This window comes from Galleria mellonella, unplaced genomic scaffold, assembly GCF_026898425.1.
Source record: "Galleria mellonella isolate WM207_F2 unplaced genomic scaffold, CSIRO_AGI_GalMel_v1 utg146, whole genome shotgun sequence".
Taxonomy (NCBI): Eukaryota; Metazoa; Arthropoda; class Insecta; order Lepidoptera; family Pyralidae; genus Galleria; species Galleria mellonella.
In genome coordinates this window covers 1-26832 of record NW_026441999.1, presented here as the reverse complement: position 1 = coordinate 26832, position 26832 = coordinate 1, and the positions used below count along the sequence as shown (strand labels likewise).

The window sequence follows — 26832 nt, the reverse complement described above, 5'->3', positions numbered from 1 at the left end:
ATAAGGGGAATTAGCTTTTTCGAGTAAATATAATTATATAATAATAGGTGATGATATCAATTGGTTGTATTATCATTGTTTATATTATCAAGTAGAAAGCGTTTAAATCACACTTATCAATCAGTGGAGTTTATACATAAATATCTATTTTTATAATACAGGGGGCAAAAGAGCATACTGCTCACCTGATGCTAAGTGACTATCGCCGCCCATGATCACTCGCATTGCATCGCACTAAAGGCATTGCAGGTGTTCTGCCGGCCTTTTAAAAAGGAATATGCTCTTTTTTTTAAAGGTTATGATATCGTATCGGTTCGGAAATACTGCTCTTGGAAGTTGATTCCAAAGAATGGTTGCACGTGGAAGAAAGTCCCCTGAAAAACGCACGGTTGAAGACCACCAGTTATCCAGATGGTTGGGATGAAACTTTAGTTTGTGGCGGTTGTACGACGCTGAAAATCAGTAGCGGGTATCGATCCGAACAATTTCTCAGAGCTCTGTGTTGTAAAACATAAATAGATTTTAATAAAACGATATTACTAAACAGAATATATTTTATTCAATATTTAATAAGTCAATTACTATGTACCACGCGGATATTTGACGCTGATATTAACAGTTTTGCTTGAAGTTTCAATTCAGAATTTACCTGTTCAGTTTTCGTATAAAAATATATAACATCTTGTTGTCCATTGACAAAAGGTACGTTATTTTCTAAAATGAACTTTATTTCAGTAATATTACGGATAGAAATAATTTCATTTTATGCAAGTCTTTTGTATTTATAATATTTTGTATACCAATCGATGTGTTCCTCTTTATAATTTTCTTTCTATAACACCATAATTTGCTTTTAGTTTACTCAACTATTCATTTCTTTATTTTCTTATTCTCCTCCTTTTCTTACATATTTTCTAAGAATTTCTTACAATTTTGGATATTCTTAATAACTTCGTTAGAAAATTAAACTTGAAATTTTTTATCTCTAAATATTTTTTAAGGTCTAGTTTTTGATATTTTTAGTAAGTTTATAATTGTAATTATTATTACTCACCAGCATTTATAAATAGCGCAGGAGGGGCCACCATTCCATTATCATCCATCAAGAAATCTGTACGTGTTTATAGAATAATATATTATATTGTATAAATGATAATACAAAGCTTTGTTACATGTTTAAAAATAAAACAAAGTGAGATATGAAATAAAAAACGATGTAAACTTAAAATAAAAAACTAGTGTTAACCGTTCGGCGCCGGGGGAAAGGGATTGTTAGTAGGCAATATACCCAACCAGGTCGACCTCCTCGTGGTTCCCCCTGGAAACTATCATGGTTAATTCCTGATGAATTCATCATGATGGGCTAACTGGCCTGTTTTCATTCTCATCTATCACCCTTCACTGGTGCTCCGCCAGCGTATCCCGTTAGCGCGGGCGGGGTTACCATACCATTTTCACCCATAAAAAAACCGTTCGACTCCCAAACTGTGAATAACACTAGGTTAACACTAAACTGATATGGAATACTGTAAAATTACACCTAGTTCAGTAAAAAATTTAAAATTGTTTAAAACTGGTGTATGTTTTATCTCGATGTTTTATCCATAAGTAGTCCATTTTATTTGTTCTCTTATTTTCAAAATTTGAATGAAAGAACAAAATCGTGGTTTCAAAATCAAATGAAACAACAAAATGTGTTTTAAAGTTACACAAACCCGGCTTAGCACCCGTGCTAAGCCGGGGCGGGTCGCTAGTAAATAAATAAAAAGCCAAAAAACTTAAAAAAGTGAATTTTATTTATTAACTAGCTTTTGCCCGCGACTCACCCACCTCCATCGCCCACACGCGAATACACGTGAAGTTTGCAAGTGGATAATAAAACACAAAATCGTGGTTTTGTTGTTAGTTAAAAATAATATTTAAATAAATAAATCAAATTGGACACATTAAATCGCGCCATCTAGTTTCAAACTATAACCCAAAGCAAAACAAACACACATACACATGAATTCAAATGTATGTAATGTACAGGAATTGAAACTGCGACCACTGGCAGATCACCGCGACTTCATACACGTGGAGTTTGCAAGTGGGAAATAAAACGCCACTAAATTTATTTATATTTTTTTCTTTTTTTATTTCACAGGTTTACTTTAAATTTATTTTTTCTTTAATCTTAATAATCACAAACATTAGTTTTGTATCCTTATTAATATATGGAAACAGATGCCGAAAAGTTCTGTTACATGGCCGTTATTATGTTAAATGTCTGTTTAAAGCAAATATATATTTGGTTTCATCACACTATGTCAGATCTGGGAATATAAAGTATCCTATGTGTATAATCTATAGAAGAAATGATAAAATAAATACTGTAAATCATATGATTGCTTCTTTTTTTCTTATGTTAATATTATTATCAAAAAGAGGACGTGAGATATACTATGAAAAAAAAAAAAAAAAAAAATTTATTTAGTAACAAAATTGATACAATTTTTTCAGGATAAATTCACAATGTTTTTTAAAGCAAGTGTATGTTTCTAAGAGCAAGGAATTACACAGAAGGAATGATGAAATAAAAACTGTAAATCATATGGGTGCCTCCTTTCTTCTTATGCAAATATAAATAGTAAAATGAGGACGAAAGATACACCATCAGTTGCTATTTTTCTCAATTCATAGCAGGCTAGTGTATAGAAAATGTTTGATATGTCAATTATTTGTCAATGACAAATTTTACATTACTAGATTATATATTCGACACAGTTTATACAAAAAGTATGCAAGCAGTTTGTATCTGAATTTGGTAGGGTTATACGGCCGTATAACATATATTTTCTGTACACTAGCCTGCTATGAATTGACAATTTTATCACTCCTTCTATGTAATTCCTTGTTAAATAATAGGATTCACGATTTAAATTTAATGGTTTATGGTATTTTTATGGCATTAGTTAGTTCTTAGGGATGGTAACGCATGAGGGGTATCATGGGCGAAACAGTATACTCTGTTATGTCCATGGTATTGCTCATGTCTATGTCTTGTCAGGCGACGGTTCCCATTTTCCATCAGGTGGGCCGTCAGCTTGTTGCCATTCTAAGTTGTATAAAAAAAAAAAACATAACTAAGTCACTATTAAATGAATTTGAATAAAATTGGGTATGGGTCCTAACTCAGGAAAGACATTGATTCACATGGGTGAAGCTGCGGATTACAACTAGTTAGGAAACAAATTGAATGAAAATCATAAATTATTTATTTTAATTGAAACAAAACAATTATTTTGGATGTCTCATGTTTATTAATAACAGAGAAAACATCATCATCATCATCGTCAGTGATTTATGGGTGCAAACCACTTCTGGAGCGTGTGGCTATAGATTGAATAGAACTTGCTTTATCCTTAAGGAAATTTACCTCCACAAAGTCTTTAATTTCTCCTACAATTATCGCCAATAGGTTTACCTCGTATATATGCTTCTTGTAGGCGAAATAATCAATTAGTGCAGCCTCCATGCCGTATGCAGTGGGCTTTACTTTCAACTGGAATTCGGAGAGCTGACTTGTTCCGTTTGCGTTTAAATAATAAACCTTGTCATCAGAGACAAACGGTACACAATCTTCCATAACGAATGGAGGTTTGATTAATGTGACCGATGTAGGATTCTCTGGTAGACCTACGAATTTCTTGACTCCCTCTGCATTTATCACGTAAGGCTGCTTATCTTCGCCATAGTAATAAATATTATCAGAATAATCCAACACTAATTGTTGTGCGTTCTTTATTTTCTCAACTTTGGTCTTCTTAGTACCTTCATCTGTCACTTTATAAACTTCATGTTTATCCGTAACTATGTATAATACATTACTTGAGTTTTCTTTTTCAATATCAATGATATTGTCTGTGAGAGTTCCGTACTTATCTGCCTTGTTTTCTTTATAATTATAAACATAAAGTCCATCAGAAGCGGCGAGGTAGACTGTTTTAGAATCATCGTTGACTGCTACGGCATCTCTACCGTTTTCTAGAAGTTTCGTTCCTTTTCCGTTTCTAAGGACGTACAGGCCTTTGTAATCCTTGTTGCCTTTGTCATCTAATTCTGCTTCTACAAAGAATATGACACCTGTGCCATCATCACTTTCCGGTGAAGAGTCATCAGAATCTTTTGCGAAGTTTAGAGCATTGAGTGGTACGACTAATTGGACAATGTCATATGCGCCTGTGTATTTGATTAAGCTGTCAGGGAAGAAGTCTTCTGTGATGATAGTTAATTCATCTTCATTGCTGCTCGGGGCCCCGATGGCGGTGGTCGCCGATGACAAAAGTAGCGTCACAGTGATAGTTGTTAAAATAATCATTTTCGTAACTGAAATAAAGAGAATTAAGTTGAAATTAAACATTGTTGATTTGAATTGAATTTTATTGAATGGACTTATAAATGGAACAAAAAATTGTTGCATTGTAGGTCTCTTTTATTTCTCCAGTAAGTACAGTTTTACGTTACTCGCTGCATTCATTGACTTCCTACAATGATCAAAAATAGGTTTGGAACGACGACAATTAAACAAATACTTTTATGAAGTTCTTCTGTATGTACAAATATAAAAATTATAAAGACACACAAAGTTTTATTGGTTTCAATTCAAATTTAGTTACAATTATTTGAGAATGAGGAGTGTTCAATGCGAACTAATTAAACATGTGGCAACTACTGGCAAATTGTCTCTTATGAGGTAGGCTATATTTAGCAGTGGACAGTTAACGGCTGATATTAATTACTAATTATTATAAAATTGGTAAAACTAAAATTGCATCAGTTTATTAATAAATGTATGCATTTCGTTATGTGTTATTAACTAAAAATGTATGTTTATCTGCACGTTTATCTCTGCAGCTCGACCCGTGCGACCTGTAATAATGTTTTGAATTTATCCAATACCTACAATATTATCATATTTACGGACAACAATTTTGTCATCAATTTCGTTAAATATAGCATTAAATGTATATATTTAATTAATTAGTGAAATAACAGACATTTTGCTAAGATAATACAATTAGTTTTTGCCCGTGGCTTCGCTCGCGTTAATTTTGTTTTCGTCAATCGATTCTAGTTGCTGGTCGGTATTGGTAGAGGTGAGGTAAAATTGTTACAGATAGAAAAAAAATTAACTACAGAGCTATAGGTAATGTTTCGTCGCGAACTAAAATCTCATTTCATCTTAAATTTAAACTTCTATTAATTATGTTTTGACGTCATGTCTTATAATCATGGGCACAGAATAGAGTAATATTTCAGGATGCTGCTACACTCGTATATCACAGTATGCATGCTCTGGGGGAAAGGGATTGTTAGTAATGGAGACTGAGAATCCCATTGCTAGCAATATACCCAACCAGGTCGACCTCCTCGCGGTTCTCCCTGGGAACTATCATGGTTAATTCCTATTGAATTCATCATGATGGGCTAACTGGCCTGTTTTCATTATCATCTATCACCCTTACTACCATACCATTTTCATCTTTCGTCTTTTAACAAGGAATATGCTCTTGTCTTGAAGGTTATGATGTCGTATTGGTTCGGAAATACTGCTGCTGGAAGTTGATTCCAAAGCGAGGATGTGTGTAAAAGAACACTGTCTTTGAAAAACGCACGGTGGAGGACCGCCACTTATTCAGATGGTTGGGATGGAACTTTAGTTTGTGACGGGTTGTATGGTGGTGAAAATCAGCAGCAGGTATCAATTTGAACAATTCCTCAGAACACTTCTCATGATAAATTGTATAAAAGATGCATAGAGATGTAACGATTCTATACAATTTCAGTGGTTCGAGTCGGATAGTAAGCTATGTTTCATTAGCAATCCCTCCAAATGCAATTGCGTTCGAAGGAGTGACTCGACAGCTCTCATAAAACATAATCTTTAACCCTTCTTTGGATTATAGTGGAAATTTCCATCCATAACATTGAATGGCCAAAAATTATATAAAATAACAAGTTCACTTTAAGTTGATCGTGTCTGGATACCTTTTTAATGTCCATTGCAGAAAAAAAAGCTGTCAAATTTATTTTTTTAACAATTTTTCCTTTAATTTTGAACATGAATTATATCACCTTGATTTATTTTACAAATAAGAAAAATCATGCAAAAATGGGTTAATTGGGCATGATTGGAGCCCTTGTACGTATAAGTTAAAACTACATTTGAGAGGCATTTATGAAAAAAATAAACTAAAAAGATAAAATATAGGGCAAAATAAAGAAGAAAGTAGAATTAGAAGCAAGATACTTGAAAATAATGAAAGACAAACTATGCATGCTATTTGGCATGGGCGTGTTCTATTGAGGGTTGCTTTCTTAAACTCTCATATTTATAGAGAATATATATATCTTATCACCACATCTGTTTTTAACTATCCACTGGTGAACATAAGAACTGTGAGAAGAAGAGGAGGACCCATAGAGGGTATTGCCAGCAGTTGCCATGCTCGGTTGGTGGATTGACAACCGCAGTTAGGCTTTGAATGTGTTCCAAGAGGCACGTTGCTGCCTATCTTTCGCCCTCACTTAGTCGCCTTGGCAGCCATTATATATATAATATTTCTGGTCTGGCATTATGTAAAAACTGTTCAACCAATTGGGTACGGTTTTCAAAGTTGTTTTCCTGAAGACGTAACTTATAAACTTTAAAATTTTATTGGTTCTCCTACTTCTGAAATCTCCGTGTACAAAGTGTTCGAAAACTAGAAGAGAAAGACTACTTGAAAAAGCACAAGTTCTTGCAAAAAACAGGTGATCATTATATTTTTTCAACCAACTTCAAAAAGAAGGATGTTCTCAACTTAGTTGTAATTTGTTTTACATTTGTTACCTCATAACTCCTTTAGTTTTAAACCGTTTTCAAAAATTCTTTTTTTATCTGAAAGGACATACTTACAGATTGGTCTTATAGAAACTTTATCATAATCGGTCCAGTAGTCTAGTTTTCAGATCAAAATAACTGGTATTGTCACAAACGAAGTAAATTTGTTTGCGGGTCACAATCATTACTAATTGTAAAATTTATTATTTATTGAAATTTATTGAAGTCAAAAAAGCATTGTGCTTAATAAATCGTTTGCTTTTTAATTATTATTTACTAAGAGAGCTTTTGGTTTCAGTCTCCAGTTGAATTATACAAGACAAAATTGCACTATTTTGAAAAATATTAATATTATTAACCTTTCGCCAACCGTATAGGACAATATTGTTCGTGCCAAGTTTGGACCTGATGCACATTTTTGTAAGAAAAAAAGGATGGGGCCTTGAACCTCTTTGTAAATAAAACTTACACACGCGCGTACCTCACCGGCAAGGTTGTGAAAGGCGCTTATATAAAGAATAAATTTCCAAAATATTTCTTCTTAAAACTAATTCATATCCAAGATATCGATTATTTAGTGAAATCTTAGAAATTACGGTTTTTGTAGAGTTGTACAAAATTTTATTTCACCAGATGGTAACGTATTTAAGTCAAAAACTATGAAAACTGCAAAAAGAAATCTAGGACATATTCCCTGAATTTTTTTTGGAATTTCTCCCTACACTTTAAGTAGGTCAAATTATCATCTAGGACGATATCGTCCGTGACGGTTGACAGTGTGCAGAAAAAAACACATTTGACGGAGTTGACGGAGGGTTATACAAGTAATTCAGGGCCTCTAACAAGTCTACAATTTATTAATAACTATATATCAATTCTAGAAGTCTTCTCTTAATTTTTCGAGAACAGGAGACGAATTATGAAAGTGGATGCTAATATTTAAAATATTGGACTCTGTTTATACAGAGTAGTGTTTCTTTATGGAAAATTTGACTTACCAGTACAGTGATCTGACACGGACTAGTTGCAATCGGGGGTCATTCGCAAATAAATATCGTCACGGGTAGCTGCGAGATAAGGGGAATTAGCTTTTTCGAGTAAATATAATTATATAATAATAGGTGATGATATCAATTGGTTGTATTATCATTGTTTATATTATCAAGTAGAAAGCGTTTAAATCACACTTATCAATCAGTGGAGTTTATACATAAATATCTATTTTTATAATACAGGGGGCAAAAGAGCATACTGCTCACCTGATGCTAAGTGACTATCGCCGCCCATGATCACTCGCATTGCATCGCACTAAAGGCATTGCAGGTGTTCTGCCGGCCTTTTAAAAAGGAATATGCTCTTTTTTTTAAAGGTTATGATATCGTATCGGTTCGGAAATACTGCTCTTGGAAGTTGATTCCAAAGAATGGTTGTACGTGGAAGAAAGTTCCCTGAAAAACGCACGGTTGACGACCACCAGTTATCCAGATGGTTGGGATGAAACTTTAGTTTGTGGCGGTTGTACGACGCTGAAAATCAGTAGTGGGTATCGATCCGAACAATTTCTCAGAGCTCTGTGTTGTAAAACATAAATAGATTTTAATAAAACGATATTACTAAACAGAATATATTTTATTCAATATTTAATAAGTCAATTACTATGTACCACGCGGATATTTGACGCTGATATTAACAGTTTTGCTTGAAGTTTCAATTCAGAATTTACCTGTTCAGTTTTCGTATAAAAATATATAACATCTTGTTGTCCATTGACAAAAGGTACGTTATTTTCTAAAATGAACTTTATTTCAGTAATATTACGGATAGAAATAATTTCATTTTATGCAAGTCTTTTGTATTTATAATATTTTGTATACCAATCGATGTGTTCCTCTTTATAATTTTCTTTCTATAACACCATAATTTGCTTTTAGTTTACTCAACTATTCATTTCTTTATTTTCTTATTCTCCTCCTTTTCTTACATATTTTCTAAGAATTTCTTACAATTTTGGATATTCTTAATAACTTCGTTAGAAAATTAAACTTGAAATTTTTTATCTCTAAATATTTTTTAAGATCTAGTTTTTGATATTTTTAGTAAGTTTATAATTGTAATTATTATTACTCACCAGCATTTATAAATAGTGCAGGAGGGGCCACCATTCCATTATCATCCATCAAGAAATCTGTACGTGTATATTGTATAAAATAATATATTGTATAAAACAAAGTGATAATACAAAGTTTAACCGTTCGTTAACCCAACCAGGTCGACCTCCTCGTGGTTCCCCCTGGAAACTATCATGGTTAATTCCTGATGAATTCATCATGATGGGCTAACTGGCCTGTTTTCATTCTCATCTATCACCCTTCACTGGTGCTCCGCCAGCGTATCCCGTTAGCGCGGGCGGGGTTACCATACCATTTTCACCCATAAAAAAACCGTTCGACTCCCAAACTGTGAATAACACTAGGTTAACACTAAACTGATATGGAATACTGTAAAATTACACCTAGTTCAGTAAAAAATTTAAAATTGTTTAAAACTGGTGTATGTTTTATCTCGATGTTTTATCCATAAGTAGTCCATTTTATTTGTTCTCTTATTTTCAAAATTTGAATGAAAGAACAAAATCGTGGTTTCAAAATCAAATGAAACAACAAAATGTGTTTTAAAGTTACACAAACCCGGCTTAGCACCCGTGCTAAGCCGGGGCGGGTCGCTAGTAAATAAATAAAAAGCCAAAAAACTTAAAAAAGTGAATTTTATTTATTAACTAGCTTTTGCCCGCGACTCACCCACCTCCATCGCCCACACGCGAATACACGTGAAGTTTGCAAGTGGATAATAAAACACAAAATCGTGGTTTTGTTGTTAGTTAAAAATAATATTTAAATAAATAAATCAAATTGGACACATTAAATCGCGCCATCTAGTTTCAAACTATAACCCAAAGCAAAACAAACACACATACACATTAATTCAAATGTATGTATTGTACAGGAATTGAAACTGCGACCACTGGCAGATCACCGCGACTTCATACACGTGGATTTTGCAAGTGGGAAATAAAACGCCACTAAATTTATTTATATTTTTTTTTTTTTTATTTCACAGGTTTACTTTAAATTTATTTTTTCTTTAATCTTAATAATCACAAACATTAGTTTTGTATCCTTATTAATATATGGAAACAGATGCCGAAAAGTTCTGTTACATGGCCGTTATTATGTTAAATGTCTGTTTAAAGCAAATATATATTTGGTTTCATCACACTATGTCAGATCTGGGAATATAAAGTATCCTATGTGTATAATCTATAGAAGAAATGATAAAATAAATACTGTAAATCATATGATTGCTTCTTTTTTTCTTATGTTAATATTATTATCAAAAAGAGGACGTGAGATATACTATGAAAATAAAAAATAAAAAAAAAATTATTTAGTAACAAAATTGATACAATTTTTTCAGGATAAATTCACAATGTTTTTTAAAGCAAGTGTATGTTTCTAAGAGCAAGGAATTACACAGAAGGAATGATGAAATAAAAACTGTAAATCATATGGGTGCCTCCTTTCTTCTTATGCAAATATAAATAGTAAAATGAGGACGAAAGATACACCATCAGTTGCTATTTTTCTCAATTCATAGCAGGCTAGTGTATAGAAAATGTTTGATATGTCAATTATTTGTCAATGACAAATTTTACATTACTAGATTATATATTCGACACAGTTTATACAAAAAGTATGCAAGCAGTTTGTATCTGAATTCGGTAGGGTTATACGGCCGTATAACATATATTTTCTGTACACTAGCCTGCTATGAATTGACAATTTTATCACTCCTTCTATGTAATTCCTTGTTAAATAATAGGATTCACGATTTAAATTTAATGGTTTATGGTATTTTTATGGCATTAGTTAGTTCTTAGGGATGGTAACGCATGAGGGGTATCATGGGCGAAACAGTATACTCTGTTATGTCCATGGTATTGCTCATGTCTATGTCTTGTCAGGCGACGGTTCCCATTTTCCATCAGGTGGGCCGTCAGCTTGTTGCCATTCTAAGTTGTATAAAAAAAAAAAAAAACATAACTAAGTCACTATTAAATGAATTTGAATAAAATTGGGTATGGGTCCTAACTCAGGAAAGACATTGATTCACATGGGTGAAGCTGCGGATTACAACTAGTTAGGAAACAAATTGAATGAAAATCATAAATTATTTATTTTAATTGAAACAAAACAATTATTTTGGATGTCTCATGTTTATTAATAACAGAGAAAACATCATCATCATCATCGTCAGTGATTTATGGGTGCAAACCACTTCTGGAGCGTGTGGCTATAGATTGAATAGAACTTGCTTTATCCTTAAGGAAATTTACCTCCACAAAGTCTTTAATTTCTCCTACAATTATCGCCAATAGGTTTACCTCGTATATATGCTTCTTGTAGGCGAAATAATCAATTAGTGCAGCCTCCATGCCGTATGCAGTGGGCTTTACTTTCAACTGGAATTCGGAGAGCTGACTTGTTCCGTTTGCGTTTAAATAATAAACCTTGTCATCAGAGACAAACGGTACACAATCTTCCATAACGAATGGAGGTTTGATTAATGTGACCGATGTAGGATTCTCTGGTAGACCTACGAATTTCTTGACTCCCTCTGCATTTATCACGTAAGGCTGCTTATCTTCGCCATAGTAATAAATATTATCAGAATAATCCAACACTAATTGTTGTGCGTTCTTTATTTTCTCAACTTTGGTCTTCTTAGTACCTTCATCTGTCACTTTATAAACTTCATGTTTATCCGTAACTATGTATAATACATTACTTGAGTTTTCTTTTTCAATATCAATGATATTGTCTGTGAGAGTTCCGTACTTATCTGCCTTGTTTTCTTTATAATTATAAACATAAAGTCCATCAGAAGCGGCGAGGTAGACTGTTTTAGAATCATCGTTGACTGCTACGGCATCTCTACCGTTTTCTAGAAGTTTCGTTCCTTTTCCGTTTCTAAGGACGTACAGGCCTTTGTAATCCTTGTTGCCTTTGTCATCTAATTCTGCTTCTACAAAGAATATGACACCTGTGCCATCATCACTTTCCGGTGAAGAGTCATCAGAATCTTTTGCGAAGTTTAGAGCATTGAGTGGTACGACTAATTGGACAATGTCATATGCGCCTGTGTATTTGATTAAGCTGTCAGGGAAGAAGTCTTCTGTGATGATAGTTAATTCATCTTCATTGCTGCTCGGGGCCCCGATGGCGGTGGTCGCCGATGACAAAAGTAGCGTCACAGTGATAGTTGTTAAAATAATCATTTTCGTAACTGAAATAAAGAAATTAAGTTGAAATTAAACATTGTTGATTTGAATTGAATTTTATTGAATGGACTTATAAATGGAACAAAAAATTGTTGCATTGTAGGTCTCTTTTATTTCTCCAGTAAGTACAGTTTTACGTTACTCGCTGCATTCATTGACTTCCTACAATGATCAAAAATAGGTTTGGAACGACGACAATTAAACAAATACTTTTATGAAGTTCTTCTGTATGTACAAATATAAAAATTATAAAGACACACAAAGTTTTATTGGTTTCAATTCAAATTTAGTTACAATTATTTGAGAATGAGGAGTGTTCAATGCGAACTAATTAAACATGTGGCAACTACTGGCAAATTGTCTCTTATGAGGTAGGCTATATTTAGCAGTGGACAGTTAACGGCTGACACTAATTAGTATAAAATTGGTAAAACAACACAGTACAGTACAGTTTATTAATAAATGTATGCATTTCGTTATGTGTTATTAACTAAAAATGTATGTTTATCTGCACGTTTATCTCTGCAGCTCGACCCGTGCGACCTGTAATAATGTTTTGAATTTATCCAATACCTACAATATTATCATATTTACGGACAACAATTTTGTCATCAATTTCGTTAAATATAGCATTAAATGTATATATTTAATTAATTAGTGAAATAACAGACATTTTGCTAAGATAATACAATTAGTTTTTGCCCGTGGCTTCGCTCGCGTTAATTTTGTTTTCGTCAATCGATTCTAGTTGCTGGTCGGTATTGGTAGAGGTGAGGTAAAATTGTTACAGATAGAAAAAAAATTAACTACAGAGCTATAGGTAATGTTTCGTCGCGAACTAAAATCTCATTTCATCTTAAATTTAAACTTCTATTAATTATGTTTTGACGTCATGTCTTATAATCATGGGCACAGAATAGAGTAATATTTCAGGATGCTGCTACACTCGTATATCACAGTATGCATGCTCTGGGGGAAAGGGATTGTTAGTAATGGAGACTGAGAATCCCATTGCTAGCAATATACCCAACCAGGTCGACCTCCTCGCGGTTCTCCCTGGGAACTATCATGGTTAATTCCTATTGAATTCATCATGATGGGCTAACTGGCCTGTTTTCATTATCATCTATCACCCTTACTACCATACCATTTTCACCCATCAAAAAAGAGTATGCATGCCCTTCTATTTGGCGCTAATACATACAGATCTTGAGCATTGGATACATGCGAACATGATACATGGCCTTACCAAATGTCTTTCAAATATTATAAGTAGTAGAAAAGCTTTTTTTATTACAACACAAGAGGTAAACGAGCATACGGCTCACTTGATGGTAAATGACTACCGCCGCCCATGATCACGCACAACACCAGAGGCATTGCAGGTGTGCTGCCGGTCTTTTAACAAGGAATATGCTCTCGTCTTGAAGGTTATGATGTCGTATTGGTTCGGAAATACTGCTGCTGGAAGTTGATTCCAAAGCGAGGATGTGTGTAAAAGAACACTGTCTTTGAAAAACGCACGGTGGAGGACCGCCGCTCATTCAGATGGTTGGGATGGAAATTTAGTTTGTGGCGGGTTGTTTGGTGGTGAAAATCAGCAGCAGGTATCAATTCGAACAATTCCTCAGAACACTTCTCATGATAAATTGTATAAAAGATGCATAGAGATGTAACGTCTCTATACAGTTTCAGTGGTTCGAGTCGGATAGTAAGCTATGTTTCATTAGCAATCCCTCCAAATGCAATTGCGTTCGAAGGAGTGACTCGACAGCTCTCATAAAACATAATCTTTAACCCTTCTTTGCATTATAGTGGAAATTTCCATCCATAACATTGAATGGCCAAAAATTATATAAAATAATAAGTTCACTTTAAGTTGATCGTGTCTGGATACCTTTTTAATGTCCCTTGCAGAAAAAAAAGCTGTCAAATTTATTTTTTTAACAATTTTTCCTTTAATTTTGAACATGAATTATATATATTACCTTGATTTATTTTACAAATAAGAAAAATCATGCAAAGAAGGGTTAATTGGGCATGATTGGAGCCCTTGTATGTATAAGTTAAAATTACATTTGAGAGGCATTTATGAAAAAATAAACTAAAAAGATAAAATATAGGGCAAAATAAAGAAGAAAGTAGAATTAGAAGCAAGATACTTGAAAATAATGAAAGACAAACTATGCATGCTATTTGGCATGGGCGTGTTCTATTGAGGGTTGCTTTCTTAAACTCTCATATTTATAGAGAATATATATATCTTATCACCACATCTGTTTTTAACTATCCACTGGTGAACATAAGAACTGTGAGAAGAAGAGGAGGACCCATAGAGGGTATTGCCAGCAGTTGCCATGCTCGGTTGGTGGATTGACAACCGCAGTTAGGCTTTGAATGTGTTCCAAGAGGCACGTTGCTGCCTATCTCTCGCCCTCACTTAGTCGCCTTGGCAGCCATTATATATATAATATTTCTGGTCTGGCATTATGTAAAAACTGTTCAACCAATTGGGTACGGTTTTCAAAGTTGTTTTCCTGAAGACGTAACTTATAAACTTTAAAATTTTATTGGTTCTCCTACTTCTGAAATCTCCGTGTACAAAGTGTTCGAAAACTAGAAGAGAAAGACTACTTGAAAAAGCACAAGTTCTTGCAAAAAACTGGTGATCATTATATTTTTTCAACCAACTTCAAAAAGAAGGATGTTCTCAACTTAGTTGTAATTTGTTTTACATTTGTTACCTCATAACTCATTTAGTTTTAAACCGTTTTCAAAATTTATTTTTTTATCTGAAAGGACATACTTACAGATTGGTCTTATAGAAACTTTATCATAATCGGTCCAGTAGTCTAGTTTTCAGATCAAAATAACTGGTATTGTCACAAACGAAGTAAATTTGTTTGCGGGTCACAATCATTACTAATTGCAAAATTTATTATTTATTGAAATTTATTGAAGTCAAAAAAGCATTGTGCTTAATAAATCGTTTGCTTTTTAATTATTATTTACTAAGAGAGCTTTTGGTTTCAGTATTCAGTTGAATTATACAAGAAAAAATTGCACTATTTTGAAAAATATTAATATTATTAACCTTTCGCCAACCGTATAGGACAATATTGTTCGTGCCAAGTTTGGACCTGATGCACATTTTTGTAAGAAAAAAAGGATGGGGCCTTGAACCTCTTTGTAAATAAAACTTACACACGCGCGTACCTCACCGGCAAGGTTGTGAAAGGCGCTTATATAAAGAATAAATTTCCAAAATATTTCTTCTTAAAACTAATTCATATCCAAGATATCGATTATTTAGTGAAATCTTAGAAATTACGGTTTTTGTAGAGTTGTACAAAATTTTATTTCACCAGATGGTAACGCATTTAAGTCAAAAACTATGAAAACTGCAAAAAGAAATCTAGGACATATTCCTGAATTTTTTTTGGAATTTCTCCCTACACTTTAAGTAGGTCAAATTATCATCTAGGACGATATCGTCCGTGACGGTTGACAGTGTGCAGAAAAAAACACATTTGACGGAGTTGACGGAGGGTTATACAAGTAATTCAGGGCCTCTAACAAGTCTACAATTTATTAATAACTATATATCAATTCTAGAAGTCTTCTCTTAATTTTTCGAGAACAGGAGACGAATTATGAAAGTGGATGCTAATATTTAAAATATTGGACTCTGTTTATACAGAGTAGTGTTTCTTTATGGAAAATTTGACTTACCAGTACAGTGATCTGACACGGACTAGTTGCAATCGGGGGTCATTCTCAAATAAATATCGTCACGTGTAGCTGCGAGATAAGGGGAATTAGCTTTTTCGAGTAAATATAATTATATAATAATAGGTGATGATATCAATTGGTTGTATTATCATTGTTTATATTATCAAGTAGAAAGCGTTTAAATCACACTTATCAATCAGTGGAGTTTATACATAAATATCTATTTTTATAATACAGGGGGCAAAAGAGCATACTGCTCACCTGATGCTAAGTGACTATCGCCGCCCATGATCACTCGCATTGCATCGCACTAAAGGCATTGCAGGTGTTCTGCCGGCCTTTTAAAAAGGAATATGCTCTTTTTTTTAAAGGTTATGATATCGTATCGGTTCGGAAATACTGCTCTTGGAAGTTGATTCCAAAGAATGGTTGCACGTGGAAGAAAGTCCCCTGAAAAACGCACGGTTGAAGACCACCAGTTATCCAGATGGTTGGGATGAAACTTTAGTTTGTGGCGGTTGTACGACGCTGAAAATCAGTAGCGGGTATCGATCCGAACAATTTCTCAGAGCTCTGTGTTGTAAAACATAAATAGATTTTAATAAAACGATATTACTAAACAGAATATATTTTATTCAATATTTAATAAGTCAATTACTATGTACCACGCGGATATTTGACGCTGATATTAACAGTTTTGCTTGAAGTTTCAATTCAGAATTTACCTGTTCAGTTTTCGTATAAAAATATATAACATCTTGTTGTCCATTGACAAAAGGTACGTTATTTTCTAAAATGAACTTTATTTCAGTAATATTACGGATAGAAATAATTTCATTTTATGCAAGTCTTTTGTATTTATAATATTTTGTATACCAATCGATGTGTTCCTCTTTATAATTTTCTTTCTATAACACCATAATTTGCTTTTAGTTTACTCAACTATTCATTTCTTTATTTTCTTATTCTCCTCCTTTTCTTACATATTTTCTAAGAATTTCTTACAATTTTAGATATTCTTAATAACTTCGTTAGAAAATTAAACTTGAAATTTTTTATCTCTAAATATTTTTTAAGGTCTAGTTTTTGATATTTTTAGTAAGTTTATAATTGTAATTATTATTACTCACCAGCATTTATAAATAGCGCAGGAGGGGCCACCATTCCATTATCATCCATCAAGAAATCTGTACGTGTTTATAGAATAATATATTGTATAAATGATAATACAAAGCTTTGTTACATGTTTAAAAATAAAACAAAGTGAGATATGAAATAAAAAACGATGTAAACTTAAAATAAAAAACTAGTGTTAACCGTTCGGCGCCGGGGAAAGGGATTGTTAGTAGGCAATATACCCAACCAGGTCGACCTCCTCGTGGTTCCCCCTGGAAACTATCATGGTTAATTCCTGATGAATTCATCATGATGGGCTAACTGGCCTGTTTTCATTCTCATCTATCACCCTTCACTGGTGCTCCGCCAGCGTATCCCGTTAGCGCGGGCGGGGTTACCATACAATTTTCACCCATAAAAAAACCGTTCGACTCCCAAACTGTGAATAACACTAGGTTAACACTAAACTGATATGGAATACTGTAAAATTACACCTAGTTCAGTAAAAAATTTAAAATTGTTTAAAACTGGTGTATGTTTTATCTCGATGTTTTATCCATAAGTAGTCCATTTTATTTGTTCTCTTATTTTCAAAATTTGAATGAAAGAACAAAATCGTGGTTTCAAAATCAAATGAAACAACAAAATGTGTTTTAAAGTTACACAAACCCGGCTTAGCACCCGTGCTAAGCCGGGGCGGGTCGCTAGTAAATAAATAAAAAGCCAAAAAACTTAAAAAAGTGAATTTTATTTATTAACTAGCTTTTGCCCGCGACTCACCCACCTCCATCGCCCACACGCGAATACACGTGAAGTTTGCAAGTGGATAATAAAACACAAAATCGTGGTTTTGTTGTTAGTTAAAAATAATATTTAAATAAATAAATCAAATTGGACACATTAAATCGCGCCATCAAGTTTCAAACTATAACCCAAACAAAACAAACACACATACACATGAATTTAAATGTATGTAATGTACAGGAATTGAAACTGCGACCACTGGCAGATCACCGCGACTTCATACACGTGGAGTTTGCAAGTGGGAAATAAAACGCCACTAAATTTATTTATAATTGTTTTCTTTTTTTATTTCACAGGTTTACTTTAAATTTATTTTTTCTTTAATCTTAATAATCACAAACATTAGTTTTGTATCCTTATTAATATATGGAAACAGATGCCGAAAAGTTCTGTTACATGGCGTTATTATGTTAAATGTCTGTTTAAAGCAAATATATATTTGGTTTCATCACACTATGTCAGATCTGGGAATATAAAGTATCCTATGTGTATAATCTATAGAAGAAATAATAAAGTAAATACTGTAAATCATATGGGTGCCTCCTTTCTTCTTATGCAAATATAAATAGTAAAATGAGGACGAAAGATACACCATCAGTTGCTATTTTTCTCAATTCATAGCAGGCTAGTGTATAGAAAATGTTTGATATGTCAATTATTTGTCAATGACAAATTTTACATTACTAGATTATATATTCGACACAGTTTATACAAAAAGTATGCAAGCAGTTTGTATCTGAATTTGGTAGGGTTATACGGCCGTATAACATATATTTTCTGTACACTAGCCTGCTATGAATTGACAATTTTATCACTCCTTCTATGTAATTCCTTGTTAAATAATAGGATTCACGATTTAAATTTAATGGTTTATGGTATTTTTATGGCATTAGTTAGTTCTTAGGGATGGTAACGCATGAGGGGTATCATGGGCGAAACAGTATACTCTGTTATGTCCATGGTATTGCTCATGTCTATGTCTTGTCAGGCGACGGTTCCCATTTTCCATCAGGTGGGCCGTCAGCTTGTTGCCATTCTAAGTTGTATAAAAAAAAAAAAAACATAACTAAGTCACTATTAAATGAATTTGAATAAAATTGGGTATGGGTCCTAACTCAGGAAAGACATTGATTCACATGGGTGAAGCTGCGGATTACAACTAGTTAGGAAACAAATTGAATGAAAATCATAAATTATTTATTTTAATTGAAACAAAACAATTATTTTGGATGTTTCATGTTTATTAATAACAGAGAAAACATCATCATCATCATCGTCAGTGATTTATGGGTGCAAACCACTTCTGGAGCGTGTGGCTATAGATTGAATAGAACTTGCTTTATCCTTAAGGAAATTTACCTCCACAAAGTCTTTAATTTCTCCTACAATTATCGCCAATAGGTTTACCTCGTATATATGCTTCTTGTAGGCGAAATAATCAATTAGTGCAGCCTCCATGCCGTATGCAGTGGGCTTTACTTTCAACTGGAATTCGGAGAGCTGACTTGTTCCGTTTGCGTTTAAATAATAAACCTTGTCATCAGAGACAAACGGTACACAATCTTCCATAACGAATGGAGGTTTGATTAATGTGACCGATGTAGGATTCTCTGGTAGACCTACGAATTTCTTGACTCCTCTGCATTTATCACGTAAGGCTGCTTATCTTCGCCATAGTAATAAATATTATCAGAATAATCCAACACTAATTGTTGTGCGTTCTTTATTTTCTCAACTTTGGTCTTCTTAGTACCTTCATCTGTCACTTTATAAACTTCATGTTTATCCGTAACTATGTATAATACATTACTTGAGTTTTCTTTTTCAATATCAATGATATTGTCTGTGAGAGTTCCGTACTTATCTGCCTTGTTTTCTTTATAATTATAAACATAAAGTCCATCAGAAGCGGCGAGGTAGACTGTTTTAGAATCATCGTTGACTGCTACGGCATCTCTACCGTTTTCTAGAAGTTTCGTTCCTTTTCCGTTTCTAAGGACGTACAGGCCTTTGTAATCCTTGTTGCCTTTGTCATCTAATTCTGCTTCTACAAAGAATATGACACCTGTGCCATCATCACTTTCCGGTGAAGAGTCATCAGAATCTTTTGCGAAGTTTAGAGCATTGAGTGGTACGACTTATTTGAAAATGTCATATGCGCCTGTGTATTTGATTAAGCTGTCAGGGAAGAAGTCTTCTGTGATGATAGTTAATTCATCTTCATTGCTGCTCGGGGCCCCGATGGCGGTGGTCGCCGATGACAAAAGTAGCGTCACAGTGATAGTTGTTAAAATAATCATTTTCGTAACTGAAATAAAGAGAATTAAGTTGAAATTAAACATTGTTGATTTGAATTGAATTTTATTGAATGGACTTATAAATGGAACAAAAATTGTTGCATTGTAGGTCTCTTTTATTTCTCCAGTAAGTACAGTTTTACGTTACTCGCTGCATTCATTGACTTCCTACAATGATCAAAAATAGGTTTGGAACGACGACAATTAAACAAATACTTTTATGAAGTTCTTCTGTATGTACAAATATAAAAATTATAAAGACACACAAAGTTTTATTGGTTTCAATTCAAATTTAGTTACAATTATTTGAGAATGAGGAGTGTTCAATGCGAAATAATTAAACATGTGGCAACTACTGGCAAATTGTCTCTTATGAGGTAGGCTATATTTAGCAGTGGACAGTTAACGGCTGACACTAATTAGTATAAAATTGGTAAAACAACACAGTACAGTACAGTTTATTAATAAATGTATGCATTTCGTTATGTGTTATTAACTAAAAATGTATGTTTATCTGCACGTTTATCTCTGCAGCTCGACCCGTGCGACCTGTAATAATGTTTTGAATTTATCCAATACCTACAATATTATCATATTTACGGACAACAATTTTGTCATCAATTTCGTTAAATATAGCATTAAATGTATATATTTAATTAATTAGTGAAATAACAGACATTTTGCTAAGATAATACAATTAGTTTTTGCCCGTGGCTTCGCTCGCGTTAATTTTGTTTTCGTCAATCGATTCTAGTTGCTGGTCGGTATTGGTAGAGGTGAGGTAAAATTGTTACAGATAGAAAAAAAATTAACTACAGAGCTATAGGTAATGTTTCGTCGCGAACTAAAATCTCATTTCATCTTAAATTTAAACTTCTATTAATTATGTTTTGACGTCATGTCTTATAATCATGGGCACAGAATAGAGTAATATTTCAGGATGCTGCTACACTCGTATATCACAGTATGCATGCTCTGGGGGAAAGGGATTGTTAGTAATGGAGACTGAGAATCCCATTGCTAGCAATATACCCAACCAGGTCGACCTCCTCGCGGTTCTCCCTGGGAACTATCATGGTTAATTCCTATTGAATTCATCATGATGGGCTAACTGGCCTGTTTTCATTATCATCTATCACCCTTACTACCATACCATTTTCATCCATCAAAAAAGTATGCATGCCCTTCTATTTGGCGCTAATACATACAGATCTTGAGCATTGGATACATGCGAACATGATACATGGCCTTACCAAATGTCTTTCAAATATTATAAGTAGTAGAAAAGCTTTTTTTATTACAACACAAGAGGTAAACGAGCATACGGCTCACTTGATGGTAAATGACTACCGCCGCCCATGATCACGCACAACACCAGAGGCATTGCAGGTGTGCTGCCGGTCTTTTAACAAGGAATATGCTCTTGTCTTGAAGGTTATGATGTCGTATTGGTTCGGAAATACTGCTGCTGGAAGTTGATTCCAAAGCGAGGATGTGTGTAAAAGAACACTGTCTTTGAAAAACGCACGGTGGAGGACCGCCACTCATTCAGATGGTTGGGATGGAAATTTAGTTTGTGGCGGGTTGTTTGGTGGTGAAAATCAGCAGCAGGTATCAATTTGAACAATTCCTCAGAACACTTCTCATGATAAATTGTATAAAAGATGCATAGAGATGTAACGTCTCTATACAGTTTCAGTGGTTCGAGTCGGATAGTAAGCTATGTTTCATTAGCAATCCCTCCAAATGCAATTGCGTTCGAAGGAGTGACTCGACAGCTCTCATAAAACATAATCTTTAACCCTTCTTTGCATTATAGTGGAAATTTCCATCCATAACATTGAATGGCCAAAAATTATATAAAATAACAAGTTCACTTTAAGTTGATCGTGTCTGGATACCTTTTTAATGTCCCTTGCAGAAAAAAAAGCTGTCAAATTTATTTTTTTAACAATTTTTCCTTTAATTTTGAACATGAATTATATATATTACCTTGATTTATTTTACAAATAAGAAAAATCATGCAAAGAAGGGTTAATTGGGCATGATTGGAGCCCTTGTATGTATAAGTTAAAATTACATTTGAGAGGCATTTATGAAAAAAAATAAACTAAAAAGATAAAATATAGGGCAAAATAAAGAAGAAAGTAGAATTAGAAGCAAGATACTTGAAAATAATGAAAGACAAACTATGCATGCTATTTGGCATGGGCGTGTTCTATTGAGGGTTGCTTTCTTAAACTCTCATATTTATAGAGAATATATATATCTTATCACCACATCTGTTTTTAACTATCCACTGGTGAACATAAGAACTGTGAGAAGAAGAGGAGGACCCATAGAGGGTATTGCCAGCAGTTGCCATGCTCGGTTGGTGGATTGACAACCGCAGTTAGGCTTTGAATGTGTTCCAAGAGGCACGTTGCTGCCTATCTCTCGCCCTCACTTAGTCGCCTTGGCAGCCATTATATATATAATATTTCTGGTCTGGCATTATGTAAAAACTGTTCAACCAATTGGGTACGGTTTTCAAAGTTGTTTTCCTGAAGACGTAACTTATAAACTTTAAAATTTTATTGGTTCTCCTACTTCTGAAATCTCCGTGTACAAAGTGTTCGAAAACTAGAAGAGAAAGACTACTTGAAAAAGCACAAGTTCTTGCAAAAAACTGGTGATCATTATATTTTTTCAACCAACTTCAAAAAGAAGGATGTTTTTAACTTAGTTGTAATTTGTTTTACATTTGTTACCTCATAACTCCTTTAGTTTTAAACCGTTTTCAAAAATTCTTTTTTTATCTGAAAGGACATACTTACAGATTGGTCTTATAGAAACTTTATCATAATCGGTCCAGTAGTCTAGTTTTCAGATCAAAATAACTGGTATTGTCACAAACGAAGTAAATTTGTTTGCGGGTCACAATCATTACTAATTGCAAAATTTATTATTTATTGAAATTTATTGAAGTCAAAAAAGCATTGTGCTTAATAAATCGTTTGCTTTTTAATTATTATTTACTAAGAGAGCTTTTGGTTTCAGTATTCAGTTGAATTATACAAGAAAAAATTGCACTATTTTGAAAAATATTAATATTATTAACCTTTCGCCAACCGTATAGGACAATATTGTTCGTGCCAAGTTTGGACCTGATGCACATTTTTGTAAGAAAAAAAGGATGGGGCCTTGAACCTCTTTGTAAATAAAACTTACACACGCGCGTACCTCACCGGCAAGGTTGTGAAAGGCGCTTATATAAAGAATAAATTTCCAAAATATTTCTTCTTAAAACTAATTCATATCCAAGATATCGATTATTTAGTGAAATCTTTTACTTTTTGTAGAGTTGTACAAAATTTTATTTCACCAGATGGTAACGCATTTAAGTCAAAAACTATGAAAACTGCAAAAAGAAATCTAGGACATATTCCCTGAATTTTTTTTGGAATTTCTCCCTACACTTTAAGTAGGTCAAATTATCATCTAGGACGATATCGTCCGTGACGGTTGACAGTGTGCAGAAAAAAACACATTTGACGGAGTTGACGGAGGGTTATACAAGTAATTCAGGGCCTCTAACAAGTCTACAATTTATTAATAACTATATATCAATTCTAGAAGTCTTCTCTTAATTTTTCGAGAACAGGAGACGAATTATGAAAGTGGATGCTAATATTTAAAATATTGGACTCTGTTTATACAGAGTAGTGTTTCTTTATGGAAAATTTGACTTACCAGTACAGTGATCTGACACGGACTAGTTGCAATCGGGGGTCATTCGCAAATAAATATCGTCACGGGTAGCTGCGAGATAAGGGGAATTAGCTTTTTCGAGTAAATATAATTATATAATAATAGGTGATGATATCAATTGGTTGTATTATCATTGTTTATATTATCAAGTAGAAAGCGTTTAAATCACACTTATCAATCAGTGGAGTTTATACATAAATATCTATTTTTATAATACAGGGCAAAAGAGCATACTGCTCACCTGATGCTAAGTGACTATCGCCGCCCATGATCACTCGCATTGCATCGCACTAAAGGCATTGCAGGTGTTCTGCCGGCCTTTTAAAAAGGAATATGCTCTTTTTTTTAAAGGTTATGATATCGTATCGGTTCGGAAATACTGCTCTTGGAAGTTGATTCCAAAGAATGGTTGCACGTGGAAGAAAGTCCCCTGAAAAACGCACGGTTGAAGACCACCAGTTATCCAGATGGTTGGGATGAAACTTTAGTTTGTGGCGGTTGTACGACGCTGAAAATCAGTAGCGGGTATCGATCCGAACAATTTCTCAGAGCTCTGTGTTGTAAAACATAAATAGATTTTAATAAAACGATATTACTAAACAGAATATATTTTATTCAATATTTAATAAGTCAATTACTATGTACCACGCGGATATTTGACGCTGATATTAACAGTTTTGCTTGAAGTTTCAATTCAGAATTTACCTGTTCAGTTTTCGTATAAAAATATATAACATCTTGTTGTCCATTGACAAAAGGTACGTTATTTTCTAAAATGAACTTTATTTCAGTAATATTACGGATAGAAATAATTTCATTTTATGCAAGTCTTTTGTATTTATAATATTTTGTATACCAATCGATGTGTTGCTCTTTATAATTTTCTTTCTATAACACCATAATTTGCTTTTAGTTTACTCAACTATTCATTTCTTTATTTTCTTATTCTCCTCCTTTTCTTACATATTTTCTAAGAATTTCTTACAATTTTGGATATTCTTAATAACTTCGTTAGAAAATTAAACTTGAAATTTTTTATCTCTAAATATTTTTTAAGGTCTAGTTTTTGATATTTTTAGTAAGTTTATAATTGTAATTATTATTACTCACCAGCATTTATAAATAGCGCAGGAGGGGCCACCATTCCATTATCATCCATCAAGAAATCTGTACGTGTTTATAGAATAATATATATAGTATATATGATAATACAAAGCTTTGTTACATGTTTAAAAATAAAACAAAGTGAGATATGAAATAAAAAACGATGTAAACTTAAAATAAAAAACTAGTGTTAACCGTTCGGCGCGCGGGGGAAAGGGATTGTTAGTAGGCAATATACCCAACCAGGTCGACCTCCTCGTGGTTCCCCCTGGAAACTATCATGGTTAATTCCTGATGAATTCATCATGATGGGCTAACTGGCCTGTTTTCATTCTCATCTATCACCCTTCACTGGTGCTCCGCCAGCGTATCCCGTTAGCGCGGGCGGGGTTGTCATACCATTTTCACTCATAAAAAAACCGTTCGACTCCCAAACTGTGAATAACACTAGGTTAACACTAAACTGATATGGAATACTGTAAAATTACACCTAGTTCAGTAAAAAATTTAAAATTGTTTAAAACTGGTGTATGTTTTATCTCGATGTTTTATCCATAAGTAGTCCATTTTATTTGTTCTCTTATTTTCAAAATTTGAATGAAAGAACAAAATCGTGGTTTCAAAATCAAATGAAACAACAAAATGTGTTTTAAAGTTACACAAACCCGGCTTAGCACCCGTGCTAAGCCGGGGGTCGCTAGTAAATAAATAAAAAGCCAAAAAACTTAAAAAGTTAATTTTATTTATTAACTAGCTTTTGCCCGCGACTCACCCACCTCCATCGCCCACACGCGAATACACGAAGTTTGCAAGTGGATAATAAAACACAAAATTATTAGTTTTGTTGTTAGTTAAAAATAATATTTAAATAAATAAATCAAATTGGACACATTAAATCGCGCCATCAAGTTTCAAACTATAACCCAAACCAAAACAAACACACATACACGTGAATTTAAATGTATGTAATGTACAGGAATTGAAACTGCGACCACTGGCAGATCACCGCGACTTCATACACGTGGAGTTTGCAAGTGGGAAATAAAACGCCACTAAATTTATTTATATTTTTTTCTTTTTTTATTTCACAGGTTTACTTTAAATTTATTTTTTCTTTAATCTTAATAATCACAAACATTAGTTTTGTATCCTTATTAATATATGGAAACAGATGCCGAAAGTTCTGTTACATGGCCGTTATTAGGTTAAATGTCTGTTTAAAGCAAATATATATTTGGTTTCATAACACTAGGTCAGATCTGGGAATATAAAGTATCCTATGAGAAATGATAAAATAAATACTGTAAATCATATGGTTGCTTCTTTTTTTCTTATGTTAATATTATTATCAAAAAGAGGACGTGAGATATACTATGAAAAAAAAATGAAAAAAATATTTATTTAGTAACAAAATTGATACAATTTTTCAGGATAAATTCATGTTTTTTAAAGCAAGTGTATGTTTCTAAGTTACACAAGCTGTAAATCATATGGGTGCCTCCTTTCTTCTTATGCAAATATAAATAGTAAAATGAGGACGAAAGATACACCATCAGTTGCTATTTTCTCAATTCATAGCAGGCTAGTGTATAGAAAATGTTTGATATGTCAATTATTTGTCAATGACAAATTTTACATTACTAATAAGTATTCGACACAGTTTATACAAAAAGTATGTGCAAGCAGTTTGTATCTGAATTCGGTAGGGTTATTCGGCAGTATAACATATATTTTCTGTACACTAGCCTGCTATGAATTGACAATTTTATCACTCCTTCTATGTAATTCCTTGTTAATAATAGGATTCACGATTTAAATTTAATGGT

General features: G+C 33.4%; 2 protein-coding genes and 1 pseudogene across 2 annotated transcripts; all 3 read right to left on the bottom strand.

The window, feature by feature from the left end:
- Positions 1–3239: 3239 nt before the first annotated feature.
- Positions 3240–7947, bottom strand: LOC128200039 (uncharacterized). The gene is made up of 2 exons (XM_052891986.1): positions 7864–7947; positions 3240–4368 (listed from the first exon to the last, which is right to left on the bottom strand). The coding sequence occupies exon 2, from the start codon at positions 4358–4360 to the stop codon at positions 3344–3346; it is 1017 nt and encodes a 338-aa protein (XP_052747946.1). The 5' UTR covers positions 4361–4368; positions 7864–7947; the 3' UTR covers positions 3240–3343.
- A 3132-nt stretch (positions 7948–11079) lies between these two features.
- Positions 11080–16048, bottom strand: LOC128200038 (uncharacterized). The gene is made up of 2 exons (XM_052891985.1): positions 15936–16048; positions 11080–12208 (listed from the first exon to the last, which is right to left on the bottom strand). The coding sequence occupies exon 2, from the start codon at positions 12198–12200 to the stop codon at positions 11184–11186; it is 1017 nt and encodes a 338-aa protein (XP_052747945.1). The 5' UTR covers positions 12201–12208; positions 15936–16048; the 3' UTR covers positions 11080–11183.
- A 3027-nt stretch (positions 16049–19075) lies between these two features.
- On the bottom strand, positions 19076–23958 carry LOC128200043 (uncharacterized; annotated as a pseudogene).
- Between the last annotated feature and the right edge of the window lie 2874 nt (positions 23959–26832).

Excerpts from the sequence above, each read along its gene's own strand:
- LOC128200039 (XM_052891986.1), bottom strand. The coding sequence starts at position 4,360 with ATGATTATTTTAACAACTATCACTGTGACGCTACTTTTGTCATCGGCG.
- LOC128200038 (XM_052891985.1), bottom strand. The coding sequence starts at position 12,200 with ATGATTATTTTAACAACTATCACTGTGACGCTACTTTTGTCATCGGCG.